Below are 15,742 nucleotides of genomic sequence, written 5' to 3' on the forward strand. Positions count from 1 at the left end.
CACGCCCCCTTCCTTCCTCCAACACCCCCTTCCTTCCTTCCTCCCACACGTCCTTCCTTCTTTCTTTCCTTCCTTCCTCCCACACGTCCTTCCTTCCTTCCTACCCCCATGCCTCCTTCCTTCTTTCCTTCCTTCCTCCCACACCCCCTTCCTTCCTTCCTCCCACACCCTCTTCCTTCCTTCCTTCCCTCCTCCCACACGTCCTTCCTTCCTTCCTTCCTCCCATGCCTCCTTCATTCCTACCCCCATGCCTCCTTCCTTCCTTCCTCCCACACCCCCTTCCTTCCTTACTTCCTCCCACACCCCCTTCCTTCCTTCCTCCCACACCCCCTTCCTTCCTTCCTTCCTTCCTCCCACACGTCCTTCCTTCCTTCTTTCCTTCCTTCCTTCCTTCCCTCCTCCTACACGTCCTTCCTTCCTTCTTTCCTTCCTTCCTTCCTTCCTCCCATGCCTCCTTCCTTCCTACCCCCACGCCTCCTTCCTTCCTTCCTCCCACACCCCCTTCCTTCCTTCCTTCCCTCCTCCCACACGTCCTTCCTTCCTTCCTTCCTTCCCTCCTCCCATACGTCCTTCCTTCCTTCTTTCCTTCCTTCCTCCCTCCCATGCCTCCTTCCTTCGTTTTATTTCTTCATTTGTATCCATATGTCCAACCACTCCTTTCTTCTTTTTTCCACATCTTTCATCCCTTTCTTCTCTTTCCATTCATTAAGTGGACACACGTGAGTAGCACTGACAGTACCTGAGTGTTTTGCGGACCATATCCTCATCAGTGATGCCGTAGTAGGTCAGGGTCTCATTCCAGACTGGGTTGAGTGTATTGTGCAGGGTCTTGGTTCTGAGTTTATTGGCCTGAAAGACAAACAAGGAAGACTGTGATTAAAAAGAGCTGAACATCATTCATGAGTGAAAAACACTGAGCTCCTCCTACAGCTCAGGAGAGCTCATCCCTCAGGTGTTCATTCAGGTTTTCATTGAAGAACTGACAGAATTATATAAACATCCTTGAAAACGTACAAAGCCTCTCTGCCAGGGTGAAAATTTGTCAACGCGTTGACGTCTGGTGCCACGCATGCAAACACGAGCTCGGTGCTGCTGCATACTGAACGCTGTCAGGAATGAAATATCAGCAGCAGACTGCATTTACATGAAGTGACAGGCATAATCAAAGCATGGCAGGAAGTGGGTAAAAACACTGAGAACAATGTGATGAATGCTCTGAAGTTAAAAGATAGACACCATGGTTGTTCTGGCTCAGTGTGATTCTGTTTCTGTCAACAGCACATTTTTGAGAAAATTTTCCAGTCACTGACCTTTCACTGGGATTAAATCTTTATACTTAAAAAACAGTCTGAAACAAAAACAAATGCACCACCTAACCAGCTAATACCATACACAACTTTAAATTAATATTTTCATAACTGATGCCTGCTGTGAGTGTATGGCACTGAAGTCAGGAGGTGAAGAGCTAAGATTAGGTCAGTACAAAGACACGGTGGTCGAAAACATACACTGTATATAAAAGATGGATCCAGGCACAGTGACAACTCCTACTACTGTTTTGAATCCTGGACTTAAACATATTTGCCATATTTTTTCAAACCAGATATCACAATTGACATGACAGGGCTTGTTAGTCACAAAGAACCCACAATGCAAACAGCACATACTGCTTTCTTGTCCTTTTTGACTGCAATGGTGAGCATAATCTACAAAATATGTTTTAACTGACATCTGAAACCTCAAACACAAGTTCATAATCACATCAAGTGTTTTTGAACTTGTGTTCAATTTACATTTTCAGTTTACAGATTTAAAGTCATGAAAGAGAAGCCCCTTCACATTTATAGCTCAGGTGCTTGGACCGGTTCTTCTATAGCGCCTTTTTTGACATTCAAAGAGCTTTGCACAGCTCGCCTCATTCACACAGGCACTGCTTTCTATCTAACATTAACACTGCATCAGAGAGCAACTTGACGTTAGTATTTTGCCCGAGGATATTTGGCATGCAGACTGGAGCAGACAGGGATCAAACCACCAACCTTCCAATTAGTAGATGACCTGCTCTACCACCTGAGCTACAGCCACCCCATCAAAGATTCTTTGCTGCAAGCTGAAATTGATGAAGCATTAACACATATTATGCTACTCCTGATCGTCTTTTAGTGAGGTGGCCTGAGTGCTTCCTTTGTTGGGAAGCTTTCCACACATGTTTAACCTGTAAGCCTCGCCTGAGTGGGCCAGAGGCAACAAGATTAGCCTTCACCTGCAGAAGGGTTACAGCATATTCATCTTGAATCATACTTGGTATTAATGTCTGTCTCTCTTCCACAGCATGTCTTTTATCCTTCAGTCTTCCTTCTCGCTCCCCAACCGGTCGCAGCAGATGGCCCCGCCCCTCCCTGAGCCTGGTTCTGTCGGAGGTTTCTTCCTGTTAAAAGGGAGTTTTTCCTTCCCACTGTCACCAATGTGCTTGCTCATAAGGGGTCATATGATTGTTGGGTTTTTTCTCTGTATGTGTTATTGTAGGGTCTGCCTTACAATATAAAGCACCTTGAGGCGACTGTTGTTGTAATTTGGCGCTACATAAATAAAACTGAATTGAATTGAGCTGATCTTGGCTGCAGTGTCCCCCAATGGTTCTCTTCAATTCTTTGGGCTCTAAGCTGATCTTGTTTTTTGTACACTTGGATAAAAGAATCGTGTCTGGATAAGTGTAGTTACTAACACCTCTTCTAGGAGAAAGCTCGGTGCAACGGTCAGGTCAGGTTCTTGGCAGTTGTTCTTGCCTTTGGAGCCTCGTCTACTTCCAAATTTCTAAAATCTAAAAACTTTGAGTGGCTGCACCCGGTGTGTATTAGCTTTGACCATCTTAAAAACTGTTTATAGCACCGGCTTTACATACAGGTCTCGACAAGCAAAACTTTTTTGTTATTTATTTTTAAAGCTTTGAATAAAAGCATTTTCTGCTCTTTCACAGAGTCTGACAAGTAGCTTCAGCTGAAGACATTAAAGCAGAATATATTTTTGAGTTTGATGAATAGATCTGAATGCTTTCTTTAAAACTTTTCATCTGAGTTTGACAAAAGCACATTTTCTGGCACACAACTTGGCCCTTTTAGTTTTCTTTCACTGCTCTCGTAACAATGTTTTTGGCTCCAATTCAGTGAAAAAGCCTTAAAAATATACTGCACTCTACCTGCTTAATGCCAAGCGGCAGACAGACGCGGTCAGACATTTCCCTCAGGAGGTGGTGAGGAACAAAACAGAGCTAAAATAAGTGTGTACAGACATGTGCTGCTAAAGGTGACACATTAAAAGATGTAAATCTGTGATCAAAGTACTTCAAGTACAAATCAGCCGTTGCTCCTTCCACTGGGTGTATGAGACATGAGTCCAAACGTCAGACAGTGGCTTGTTTAGTAAGATCTGCATCGCTGTTTATTGGAGCAGCCATCAGACGTACACTTTGTCACTTCATCGATTGCAAATTAGCAAGGTGATGAAAATCGCTGTGACAAGTGACGCGGCTTTATCGGCGGAATATTGTTTGGGGAAATCCTGGGAGCACGCTGCTGACATGATGAGGATGGAGACCCTGTGCCATGTGTGAGGACATGTGAGTTTGTTGAATTTAATCAATTAGCTGCTGTGATTATTTGCAAGTCTGATGGCAGGGTTCCACATAACAAGGCTCTCGCTGATTGTTTCTCCCTCAATCAGCGGTTGTTTCCCCCGAGGAAGGCTGTTGAATAGGCACACACACACTATGTGTATATACACACACACACACACACACACACACACACACACAGTGACTGTTCAAAATAATTTTTTTAAGGCTGATAGCAACATGTTTTATAAAAAATCATTTTAATAAACTCGTTTAATTTAATTTGAAAGCTTTCATGGTTTTCATTAATTATTCATGTATTTCCTCCCTTCTTTCTGTTGTTCCAGATTTTTGATCTTATTGAATAAAATGTCTCTGAAGCATTAGAGTAGTGCACCGGATGCCGAACAAATGAATGGAATCAGACAGATTGTGGGAACGTGGGTACTGATGGTTAAAAATATACTGCGTAATTCAAAAGTCTTCAAATCAAATTCAGCAAAGGTTATTTGTTCTGTCCTCATAATTTTCCACTACTGTTGCACGGCAACAAAAATGCTAACTGATTACCAGTACAGCACACAGACTGTATACCAAAGATGGCTGTAGTCACTGTGACATCACCTTTCACTATCTTGGTATTTTGGATTTGGACATGATGACAAAATGCTGAATCTGAGTGAGAATAGAGGGACACCACACTCATAGGGTAACACGCTGTCATGGTCCGGGTTAGTGCGGCTCCGCCCCACGTGCTGGTGATTCCACCTCGGGGCGGAGCCGCCGCGCCTCCTTGTCATCACCTCAACTGCGAGTAATCAGGTTGCGGGCTTTTTATGACCAGCGTTCTCATGCACTCCCCGCCAGAACATCTACTAAATCACTATCTCCTGGACGTCAGTGCTTTCTACTGTCACAGCTGCTGTTTATCCGCTGGTCAGCTCGCAGCTTCTCCATAACTCTTTACCTGCCTGCCCCCCCGCTTGGCCTCGGAAATTAACGGAGCTTCTTCCTGGACTCACCTGTTCTCGCACCCGGACCACTACCCCCCCTTCCACGCTTTGTTTTCGCCTGCATCCAATGACTGTAAGATCTCTTTTCCCTGCCTTCATCTCACGGTTCCTGCTCCGGATGTTACCCGGTGTCAGGTTCCCCCCTCCGGTCCACGACAGCCCCAAGACTCCCTCACGGACCCCACTCCCCTGGTAACCCAGTGATAACTCAGCATTCCACTTTTAGTTTGGATAGTTCAGTCCGTCAGTTTGTGGTGTCTCTCTATGTGTGACTTTAAAGCGCCTGAATTCTGCTCGTAGATTAACAGCATATTTCTGTTCTTAGTATCTTCGTGAAAGAAGAAGTAGTATTGCGTTCATAGTATTGCGTTCATAGTATTGCGTTCATAGTATTGCGTTCATAGTATTGTGGCTGAGTGCCCGCTCACAGTATTTATCCCCTCAAGGAGTTAAGTTGTTTTTGTTTCAGCGAGGCAATGCTAATTCTGCCTCCCGTAACGTATTAAATATTCTGTCTTGCCTTTCTTAGATGTGTTTAGATGTGTTCAGCATCCTTGTGCATTTAGTCTTGCTCTTTGAATTCTGTAATAAAGTTAACTTTGCTCACAGTTCCTGCGTAACTGAGTAGTGTCCGCATCCGAGTCCATTTCCTTGTGTTTGGCTGCTTGGCCGTGACACACGCTTGTTAATCACATATTCAGCTTTATTTATTGTTCTGAGTTAAATCCAATGAGGGCTGTCAAATAAATGCTCTTTATGCTGCAAAGAGAACTTATCAGTTGCAGTCTATCATGAATACTAATGAGATGTTAACAGGCCTTGGCCTTGGCAAGTTGAATGGCATTATAGAACCTTCAGCACCACTCATTAAAAGACTGAAGTGAGTATATGTATATATTTGAGGGCATATGTACGTTTTTGACCGAGTGTGGATTAGAGAAACTCCAATCTAATTTTCATGCCCGTGTGTGCAAACTTCTTACCACAACTGTATATAAAGACTCTACATGCCACCGCAACCCAGGGACACACAGAGGTGTTTACCAGCACAGTATTTGCATATAAGGTGTGCAGATACTGTGCATACCTTACAATGGTAAATTTCAAAACTATTTTCCAGTATAGGAGCAGAAAACGTACATGAAATATAAATAAATATGGGAATGAGTGATAACAGCTCCTCCTGCATTATGTGAAAGTCAAGGTGTTGTTGTTTTTGGTGGGGCACCTTGACTTTTCTACAAGCTTCTCATGGGAGTTACTAAGTGGATTGTTGACAGGATGTGAAGAGCAGAGGAAGTGGTCAGCTGAATTTCAATGCAGTCATATACACTGACTTGTGAGCAGGCATGTTGTTAAAACACAGTGAAGCAGCTAGATCTGAGGGTGTGATTTAATTAAAGGTTTGACTGGTTCAGATCCCTGAAATAAAGAAAAAAAAAACTTGGAGTTAGAGTGCTGCTGCTGGCTTTATCCACAGCCATGAAAGAAAGCAGTGAATTAAATAGATAATGAGTCCATTTGCAGAGGAGCTGTAGCTTTCTATTCCACACGTGTGATCAGCGTGCATTAATGGGGAAATAATTCACCGCCACCACCTGCTCATAGATGGAGGGCGGTGCTACAAATCAGCAACTGGTGTCACAAACATTTCCACTGTAGAGGCTAAAAAGGCTTTGCTCCATAGCTGATTATTCCAGCGTTTTTGCATGGATGTATAGATTGATAAGCTATACTTAACTAGTTTTGTTTAAAAAGCCTGCACACCTGAATGAGGCAGAGAGAGAAGTAACAAGGCAAACGCAGAGGCCTGTCGAGCTGCAGATGTGCGCTGCAGTTTTATCACAGTTCAGTAATCGGCGCCCAAAAATTGCTCGTTTAAAACTCTGACATCTGTTATTTTTCTATAAAACTATTCAAGCTGAGAAAAATCTCACTGACATTGTCTTATTTATACCGCTTTATGCCCAACAGTGAATATGCTAATACTCAGTGGAACCAAACAACTAAACACAATAATGGCATAATGATGCACATTTTCTACACCATTAAACTTAAAGAGGAATTCCACTTATTTAGAAAAGGATGGTCTAAAATCAAAGAAGAAGAGACAGAAGTGGCTTTGCTTTCATTTGTTCCTTTTTGTTCCTTGTCATTCAGGGTGACAGGGCAGCCTCACCTCTGTCAGTGCGCCCCAGGGTGGCTGTGGCTTCAATGTAGCTGCCATCACCAGTGTGTGAATCTGTGGATGACTAACTGTAAAGCGCTTTGGGGTCCTTAGGGACTAGTAAAGCACTATACAAATACAGGCCATTTACCATTTTTTGGGACAAGGTCTTATAACATGATGTTACACTTACCTATAGATCTTTTTCTGTTGAAAGTAAAATGTAATTGTTAAAGGGACATAGTTATGCTGGGGGTGTTATGGGAGGACTGATATTTTTGATTTTATTTTTTCTCGCTGTAAAAATAACTAAAGGACTTTGCAGTCCTGTGAAAAACTAAGTGCATCCTTCCTGCTTCTTTAGGAATGAAGACAGTAAGTAGCAGCCATGTGCTTCTAGTCAAGTGCACTTGATTGACTGATTGTCAGCACCTCTTTAAATGCTGCAGTTTGGGTAGTTTGGTGATCTGGTCAACACAATGTTCCCAGGACTGAACATCCCAGCATACTTATCTCAGAGAAGCTGCAAAAAAACCCCAAGAGCTACAGCACATCCCAAACTCTACAGAGCTTAGTTAGCATGATGCTAAACTTCACAACAACTAGAAAAAGACTGACTGAAGAAATACAGTTTATCTGGAAAGGTTTCAAGGAGAAAGCTTCTCTCTAAAAAGAATATAGCAGCAAGATTTATTCAACAATGTCCTTTGGACAGATGAGATCAAAGCGGAGATGCTTGGACATAATGCACCATGACAAAGCTCCATGTTTGGAGAAAACCTAACACAGCATCAACTCAGATAATTTTAATTGTCAGCACAGAGATGATGATTTAAGCCTGTTTTGCAGTCACATGACCTGTGCACCTTGCAGTCACTGAGTCGAACGTGAACTCCTCTGTATACCAAAGTACTCTAGGGTCAAATGTCAGGCTAGCTACCCTCTAAAACTTACATAAAATCATGGTACAGGGAAATAATCCTAAGCACAGTAGCCGATCTACAACTACATGGCTGAAAAAGAAGAATCAAGATGCTGCGAAAGCCGAGTCAAAGTCAAAAAGTGAATGATCAGGGACTTTAAGAGAGCTGTGAATAAATGATTGCCTGCAAACTTCAAAGAATCGAAGCAATGCCAAGACGAGTGAGCACAGTTTCCCCAAAAAGTAATAAAAATGATTACTCCAATTTACTTCTACTGCTACCTAAAGTGAAATCGACTCATGGGATTTAGTTATTTTTTCACAAGACTGCATATAATTCTAGAAACATTTTTCCATGAGTCTAAACCAAATCTATAATCTTTTCTTAACCCTAACTGAGCACCTTCCCTCATCTAAAACTAAGCAGGTTTTAGAGTGAACAAGTGAATGTGAACCTGTAACGCAAATGAAAATAGAATGAAATGGATAAAGCAAACATTACAGTTATGTGCTGGTCAATATTGCCATGGCTGGTGCATGTAATGTGACATCCATTATAAGAACATATTGGCTCTTTATAGCTAGCTACAACAAATTTGTGCTAGATAAAAAGCTTATTTTTTCCTTTCTTCACTTTCTAAACGAGTGAAGATAATCCGGGGTAAACGGTGAAGGACAGATGGTTCATGCACCTGCACCTGCCAGATATTTATATTTTCATTTTAAATTTCTGTACAACGTTTTAACAGTTTCCAAGGATGGTTTTCTGTAACAAAACCATCTGAGACATCAGGTTGGAATCGGTTCCTACGAGGAAATTAAAATGCCAGGGAGGTTATGTTTTTGGTAGCCTGTGTGTGTGTGTGTGTGTGTGTGTGTGTGTGTGTGTGTGTGTCATTCTGTCTGTAAACACAATACAGTAGCTCAAAAACGCAGACAATCATTCAAAACACGAAATGTTTTCAATAAATGATGATAAAACTTTGCAGGGGTGTAGAATGGGGTCGTGTAAACAGTCCATTAAAATTTGGCTTATATCCACCAAGGTCTTCAAGGTCAGCAAATCAACAAAAAGCCTTTGTCATCATATAGAAAGTACTGTATAGAGATTTAAAACCTCTGACCAATTACTGAATATCTTTAAAAAACAAAATGAACATATAAGAAATACAAATCTTTCTCTTTAAAAGTTTGCGGTGTGCTTGTTGTTTTTAACCCTAACCCTTCCATCATCATCATCATAATTAAAATAATCCAATCATCAAATTTTCTTCTTATTATTATTATTATCATTATTATCATCATCATCATCATCATCATCATCATCATCAGCCACACTACTTCATTTTTAACACTGCGGGCTGTCAAAACGTCACCAACGCCAGTTTACACCATTCAGTCCGTCTCTGGACTTGACAGGTTTAATTTGGAACAATTACGGCATTTTATTGTGTCTGATTACGGTCATAATAACCTCCGTGAGTCTCATCGGAGGTGATCTGGCTTTATAGCAGAGCATGAAACTTCACTTCTGATTAGAGCGCAAGCAGACTTGACCTCTTTGTGTGGGTCCTAATGAGGGTCTTAGAATGAGCCTAATGATTATTTTGAGAATGATTGCAGTGAATCTTTGAGGAGGGAGAAGGTGACAGCATCTTGCTTTACTGGCACAAAAATGCAGAGGGATCTGTGATGCTGCCTGATGAGACAGGAGACAAATCCACGAGGCAGCATGCCCTCATGGAGAGTTTTTGACGTTGCAGTCAAATAATCCATGACATATCCATATAAATGTATGCGATTAACATGAAAGGAGTTGGATAGTTGGCATTAGCGCTGATGCCCTCGGCAGAACATATAAACAATGGAAAACCCCTTACATAAACTCCAAGTGGAAAATGATACAAGACAGTATGACACTATGAGAGCAGATCCTTTGTCAGACCCTAAAGATATTTGCCTAGTCTTCAGAAAGCACATTTAAAGGCTAAAAACTCCATTAATTCACAGAAAATGGAGCACACCGCTTCATCAGCAGGGCCAGAGTTGATAGACAGTAGGAGCAGCAGATGGCATGCAGAGTGATCCAAAGCCAGTGTTTTCAGTGTTTTACATAATAAGTAGTAACCATCTTGACCTCTGTCAGCATCTGAAGAAATAGCCAGTGAGGGGTAGAAACAGTTTGGCAGGCGGGGCAAAAACAGTCCAGTCTCCCCAGAAATAGCCCTCTGATTGGATGATTCTTACAGTGCCAATATTCAGTACTTGAGCAGGAAGTAGTGAACCCTTAATGTAGCGGTTGTAAAAGTAAAGAAGTGAAGGCTGAAGTGGTGCACAAGTGGGTAGTGTGTTACGAAATAAAATTCCATTTTATTTCAACTCATGTTAACTTTGCGCTCTCCAGTCTGAATAAATGTAACAGAGCAGAAAACGCCCGGTTTCACAGAAATACATGAAATAAACATAACCTCCTAACACTGCGATACATGGAGGTGGCATAAATTTGTTCAAAGTATGTGGCAGCAAGACAAAAGCAACAAAAAAATTCGATTTGAAGTTATTCAAACCAATTCCCAGTTACATTTTCTGAATCAGCAGTACAAAGATAGACAAAGTCTGCTTTAAAAGGAGGAAAAACTCAAGGACATTTGAGTATCTGATTTTTTTAAACATAGTTTAAAAAGTTTGATAAGAGTAGCATGACAGATGTTTGCTTTGATTACACAAACTTGTAGGAGTAGGCAATGGATAATCGGTATTGATTTATAAATAACTGGGCACAAATAACTTCAGCTTATTATAATAGTCCACAGTTTATTTCTAACTAACTAAGCAGCTCATTATCTTTCTCTTTAATAGTTTCTTTAAAGATATGAAGCATTTTGGTGTCAACTTGAAAGATCAGAGCTTCAGTGTTGTGCTGAGACAGTCTGGGCCCTTCAGGAGATCCATGGAGTTCAGGGCTGTCTGACCTTCCTCTCCATGTAACCCTTTTCCACTGGGATCTGTCACCCAAATGCAGGACTCGTGGAGACAAAATGGCAAACTCAAAAACCTTAGCTTTATTGCTGGTATGAAACAGAAACTAAACCGTGAAAGCTATAACTGCAACACACAGGCAAATCTGAGGGTACGACGCAACACTGACACAGAGAAACACGGGGCTTAAATACACTGAGGCGTAATCAGGGAATGGGAAACAGGAGGGAGACCCAAGCAAAACAGAATACACTCACATGAGACATGGACCTTCACAATACAACAAGAAACGAAGACGCAGACTTGACACCAGAGATGGGCAGTAACGCGTTACAAGTAACGCGTTACTGTAATCCAATTACTTTTTTCAAGTAACGAGTAAAGTAAGGGATTACTATTGCAAAAACGGTAATTAGATTACCGTTACTTTCCCGAAGGAACGCTGCGTTACTGCGTTACTAAAACCGTGATTTTTTGCGAGAATGTCTCATGACAGTGATGTAAGCAAGTGCGACGTTCTTGACAACAGCTGTCTGCAGATCAACAGTGGATAACATTCGAGTGCGGGAGAGAGTATGAGCGTGCACTGACCTTACTTTAAGTTTGATTCCATAAAAAGTGACAAAAACATTAGCATCCGTTGTGCAGTGGGCAGCCACCAATGCAGCGCCCGGGGAGCATGCATGCATATATATATATATATATATATATATATATATATATATATATATATATATATACCAGAACTACCAGAAGGCAACATTGCAGACATAGAGGACAGTTACAAGTACCTGGGGATCCCGCAGGCAAATGGGAACCATGAAGAGGCCGCTAGAAAGGCTGCAACCACCAAGTACCTGCAGAGGGTCAGGCAAGTCCTGAGGAGTCAGCTGAATGGTAAGAACAAGATCCGGGCCATCAACACATACGCCCTGCCCGTGATCAGGTACCCTGCTGGGGTAATAGGCTGGCCAAAGGAGGAGATAGAAGCCACTGACATAAAGACAAGAAAGCTCCTTACCATGCATGGAGGGTTTCACCCCAAGTCCAGCACCCTGAGGCTGTACGCTAAGCGGAAGGAAGGGGGACGGGGACTGGTGAGTGTCAGCACCACAGTCCAGGATGAGACAAGGAACATCCAAGAATACATTGGGAAGATGGCCCCAACTGACCGAGTGCTCAGTGAATACCTCAGGCAGCAGAAACCCAAGAAAGAGGAGGGAGACGAGGAACCATCATGGAAGGACAGGCCCCTGCACGGTATGTACCACCGGCAGATAGAGGAGGTGGCTGATATCCAGAAATCCTACCAGTGGCTGGACAAAGCTGGACTGAAAGACAGCACAGAGGCACTAATCATGGCAGCACAAGAACAAGCTCTGAGTACAAGATCCATAGAGGCTGGGGTCTATCACACCAGGCAAGACCCCAGGTGCAGGCTGTGTAAAGATGCCCCAGAGACAATCCAGCACATAACAGCAGGGTGCAAGATGCTAGCAGGCAAGGCATACATGGAACGCCATAACCAAGTGGCCGGCATAGTGTACAGGAACATCTGTGCCGAGTATAACCTGGAAGTCCCGAGGTCAAAATGGGAGATGCCCCCAAGGGTGGTGGAGAATGACCGAGCTAAGATCCTGTGGGACTTCCAGATACAGACGGACAAAATGGTGGTGGCTAACCAACCGGACATAGTGGTGGTAGACAAACAGAAGAAGACGGCCGTAGTGATCGATGTAGCGGTTCCAAATGACAGCAATATCAGGAAGAAGGAACACGAGAAGCTGGAGAAATACCAAGGGCTCAGAGAAGAGCTCGAGAGGATGTGGAGGGTGAAGGTAACGGTGGTCCCCGTGGTAATCGGAGCACTAGGTGCGGTGACTCCCAAGCTAGGCGAGTGGCTCCAGCAGATCCCGGGAATAACATCGGAGATCTCTGTCCAGAAGAGCGCAGTCCTGGGAACAGCTAAGATACTGCGCAGGACCCTCAAGCTCCCAGGCCTCTGGTAGAGGACCCGAGCTTGAAGGATAAACCGCCCGCAGGGGCGTGCTGGGTGTTTTTTTATATATAGCACATATCTGAGGTAGGCTTGGGCTGCATGGGGGTTCTAACCTGGGGTGCACGGTACTTTTACCCTGTAAAGCCTGAACCATTGCAAAGTTGCCAGAAACTTCAAATCACTTTTTAAAGTTGAGTGTTTGCTGAATCTTTAAATAATAATAATAATAATAATAATAATAATAATCATCATCATCATCATCATCATCATCATCATCATCATCACTTTACATTTATAATTTGTATCATACTTGCATACTTGCTTTGAATTTTTTCATGCTCTGCTATTTTTGCTGTGAAGCGCTTTGTGATGTTTATTTTGAAATGTAATGAGAAAGGTTTTCTCCTGTCAGTGAGAGAGAGTAGATTGGTATTAGCAGCTGGTTCCATCCGAAGTTTAAAAATGTCTCTAGTCAACATTAAATTATGTTATTTATTTATTGTTGTACAATGCTTTGTATTTTGGCCAGTGGATTATCCTTGAGTATGCAGCAGGTTACCTGATATAATTGGTCATTTGCTTTATCCTTGTACCACTGAATCAAATTTGCTAACTGTATTATAATTATAATGATCCAAGACCTCGTTAAGAAGGACCTACAATATAAAAATTCAGTATTTTTACATTTCAGGCTAGGCTTGGATACACGTCTGTTAATGAGTACTGAGGCCTTCTACCTGTACTTAACGATGCCAATACATATATTTTTAATGCAGCCACTTGGAATACTGAAAGTGATTACTCATACCTGACATTAGCATATGTTGTTTTCTTCTGCAGGAGCAATTCTAAACCACAGTTTGCGTACATGATATTTCTAAACTCTTGTTTATCTCTGCAGAACGAAGAGCACACAAGCGGCTGCTGAGACCAAACAGAAGCATTTCTGTAAAAAACACACTGAATTTGCTTCAAAGCTTCAAATCACTTGAATCGACTCCAGGGTGCGATGAATATACACGGCAATCTGGTCACTAGTTGTTGAGAGATCTTTCTCTGGATGAAATCTGCTGGATGGATATGATCACAGATGACATCCACAGTTGGCACAGTTCTTCTTTAACTCAAACGATTAAAGGGGAGGAACTTTCCAATTCAAACAAGCAGCAGGCAGACTGTTGATTTGTTTTATGCAAGTCTTCCATGTGTTGTGTGACGATTACTACGCTACTGTTTCACTGCAGTCTTCAAGCCCTGGGTTCTCTCTCACTCGACTGGCATATTTGAGATTCTCATCACTAGGGATGGGTATCGAAAACCGGTTCTTGTTGAGAACCGGTTCCCACTGTTTCAATTCCTTGGAATCGTTTGCCACTTTTAAAAACGATTCCCTTATCGATTCCAGTCGCCCCGAATGACGTCATCACGTTGAGTAGCGTCTTTTACCCAGTAGGAAACACGGCGCCTGAGCGGCACAAACGCTCAAAAGTTTGGTTACACTTTATGAGAAAGGATGACAACAGGGCAACGTGCAATACTTGCAAAGTAGAGATTTCATCAAAGGGAGGAAACACTACGAACATGCAAAAGCATTTGCTCAAAAAACACGCGATTGCGTTCAACGAATGTCGTGTTTTTGATCCGCTCCGGACTAGCGAAGCTCAACCCAGCAGCAGCGGTAGCGTTTCCACGTCCTCTCCCGTTAATACTGCAGGTAACTAATCAATTAGCATTGCACATTATGTTAGCGCGATTTACCTTATTACAAAACCTGCTATTACTGTGCGTTGCATTTAGATAACCATGATGAGAGAGACAGAGTCTGGCTGGCTCAGATGCTGGCAGTTCTCGCTGCAGTCTACCGGTAGCGTCTCCTTTCAGGCCAGGATAGACGAATGTCACCCAGCAGTGTCTAAGTTTGTGGTCAAAGGCTTGCACCCATTTGCCACAGCAGATGCCCCCGATTTCACTTTGGTAAGTGAATGTGTTTAATTGTAGGCAGGGACATTACTGGATATTCTTGTGTAATTGCTACAGAATAATTTATGTTAAACTTTGTTATTGCTACAGGAGAATATTTATTTTATTATTTTACATATACATTTTTTTTCCTGGGGACCCTGTGACACCCCATTGAAGAGCCGTAGGCTGTGGATCTCTTAAGATCTCACTGTTGGGTTTGTAAGGCCATGTTACCCCTAAATTTCTATCTTGTTCAAAGAGAAGATATAAAACACAGTTCTAAGCTAATCGACTTTAGTGTTCTCCTTTTTAAAAAAAAAAGAATCGGTAAGAGAATCGATAAGGAATCGAATCGTTAAACAGAATCGAAAATGGAATCGGAATCGTTAAAATCTTATCAATACCCATCCCTACTCATCACAAGAATTAAAGCATTAATTAATTCAGTTCAACACCATCGCCTCGCTATCCTCACACAGGAGCAGTCAGTTATTGATTCGGGTTTGTTATGAAGAGATGGAAAACACTATGTTTGTGCAGACTGCACGCTATCTGAGCACACAGTGGACAAAGTGTCGTAGCTGAGATGGCATTCACATGCATGGCTGATATGATAGCAGACTCGTTTTAGTTAGAGTGTTTTATTAAGAGTTTAAATTCAGAATATCCCAACAGAATGGCTCTTGGTGTTCAGGCGGTGTGTTAAATCATAGTGTGAAGGCAACAGGGTTGCAGGTACTGGCTCTCCAGACCAGTCCTTAGATCTTGGGACATCTGTCCTTCCAACACTTTGGTCTTTGGTTAAATATCTAAATCACAAAATTATGTGGTAGCCAACGAATTAATCCTGGTGACAATTTTAAACCTTCAATTTTCTAATGCTTGTAGGTCTACTATGGGTATTTAGCATTAAAATTATTAGATTCATGGGCAAATCATAAGCAATTTAATTAATTAATTAAATCAATCAAATTAGTTTTCTCAATTAGTAGCCTTTGTGCAGCCTTAAGGCAATATTATCAACTAAAATAACAGCCTACTGTACACTTATGGTTACTGTATGGTGAATATGAATATGAAAAACTGCTAT

At 42.2% G+C, this 15,742-nt stretch overlaps 1 protein-coding gene across 2 annotated transcripts in view; it reads right to left on the bottom strand.

Annotated features, from left to right (window-relative positions):
• doc2b (double C2-like domains, beta) overlaps window positions 1–15,742 on the bottom strand; it is a 216,244-nt gene that overhangs the window by 47,357 nt on the left and 153,145 nt on the right. For both annotated transcript variants that reach the window (XM_086309486.1, XM_086309485.1), the window contains one exon: window positions 740–849. In XM_086309486.1, the coding sequence (XP_086165612.1) occupies window positions 740–849 (110 nt within the window). The remainder of the gene's footprint in view (window positions 1–739; window positions 850–15,742) is intronic.

This window comes from Aulonocara sp. 'chitande type north' Nkhata Bay, linkage group LG10 (genome assembly GCF_057382095.1).
Source record: "Aulonocara sp. 'chitande type north' Nkhata Bay isolate Kocher_YH1m ecotype deep benthic linkage group LG10, A_spYH_male_GT1.1, whole genome shotgun sequence".
In the NCBI taxonomy this organism is placed as follows: domain Eukaryota; kingdom Metazoa; phylum Chordata; class Actinopteri; order Cichliformes; family Cichlidae; genus Aulonocara; species Aulonocara sp. 'chitande type north' Nkhata Bay.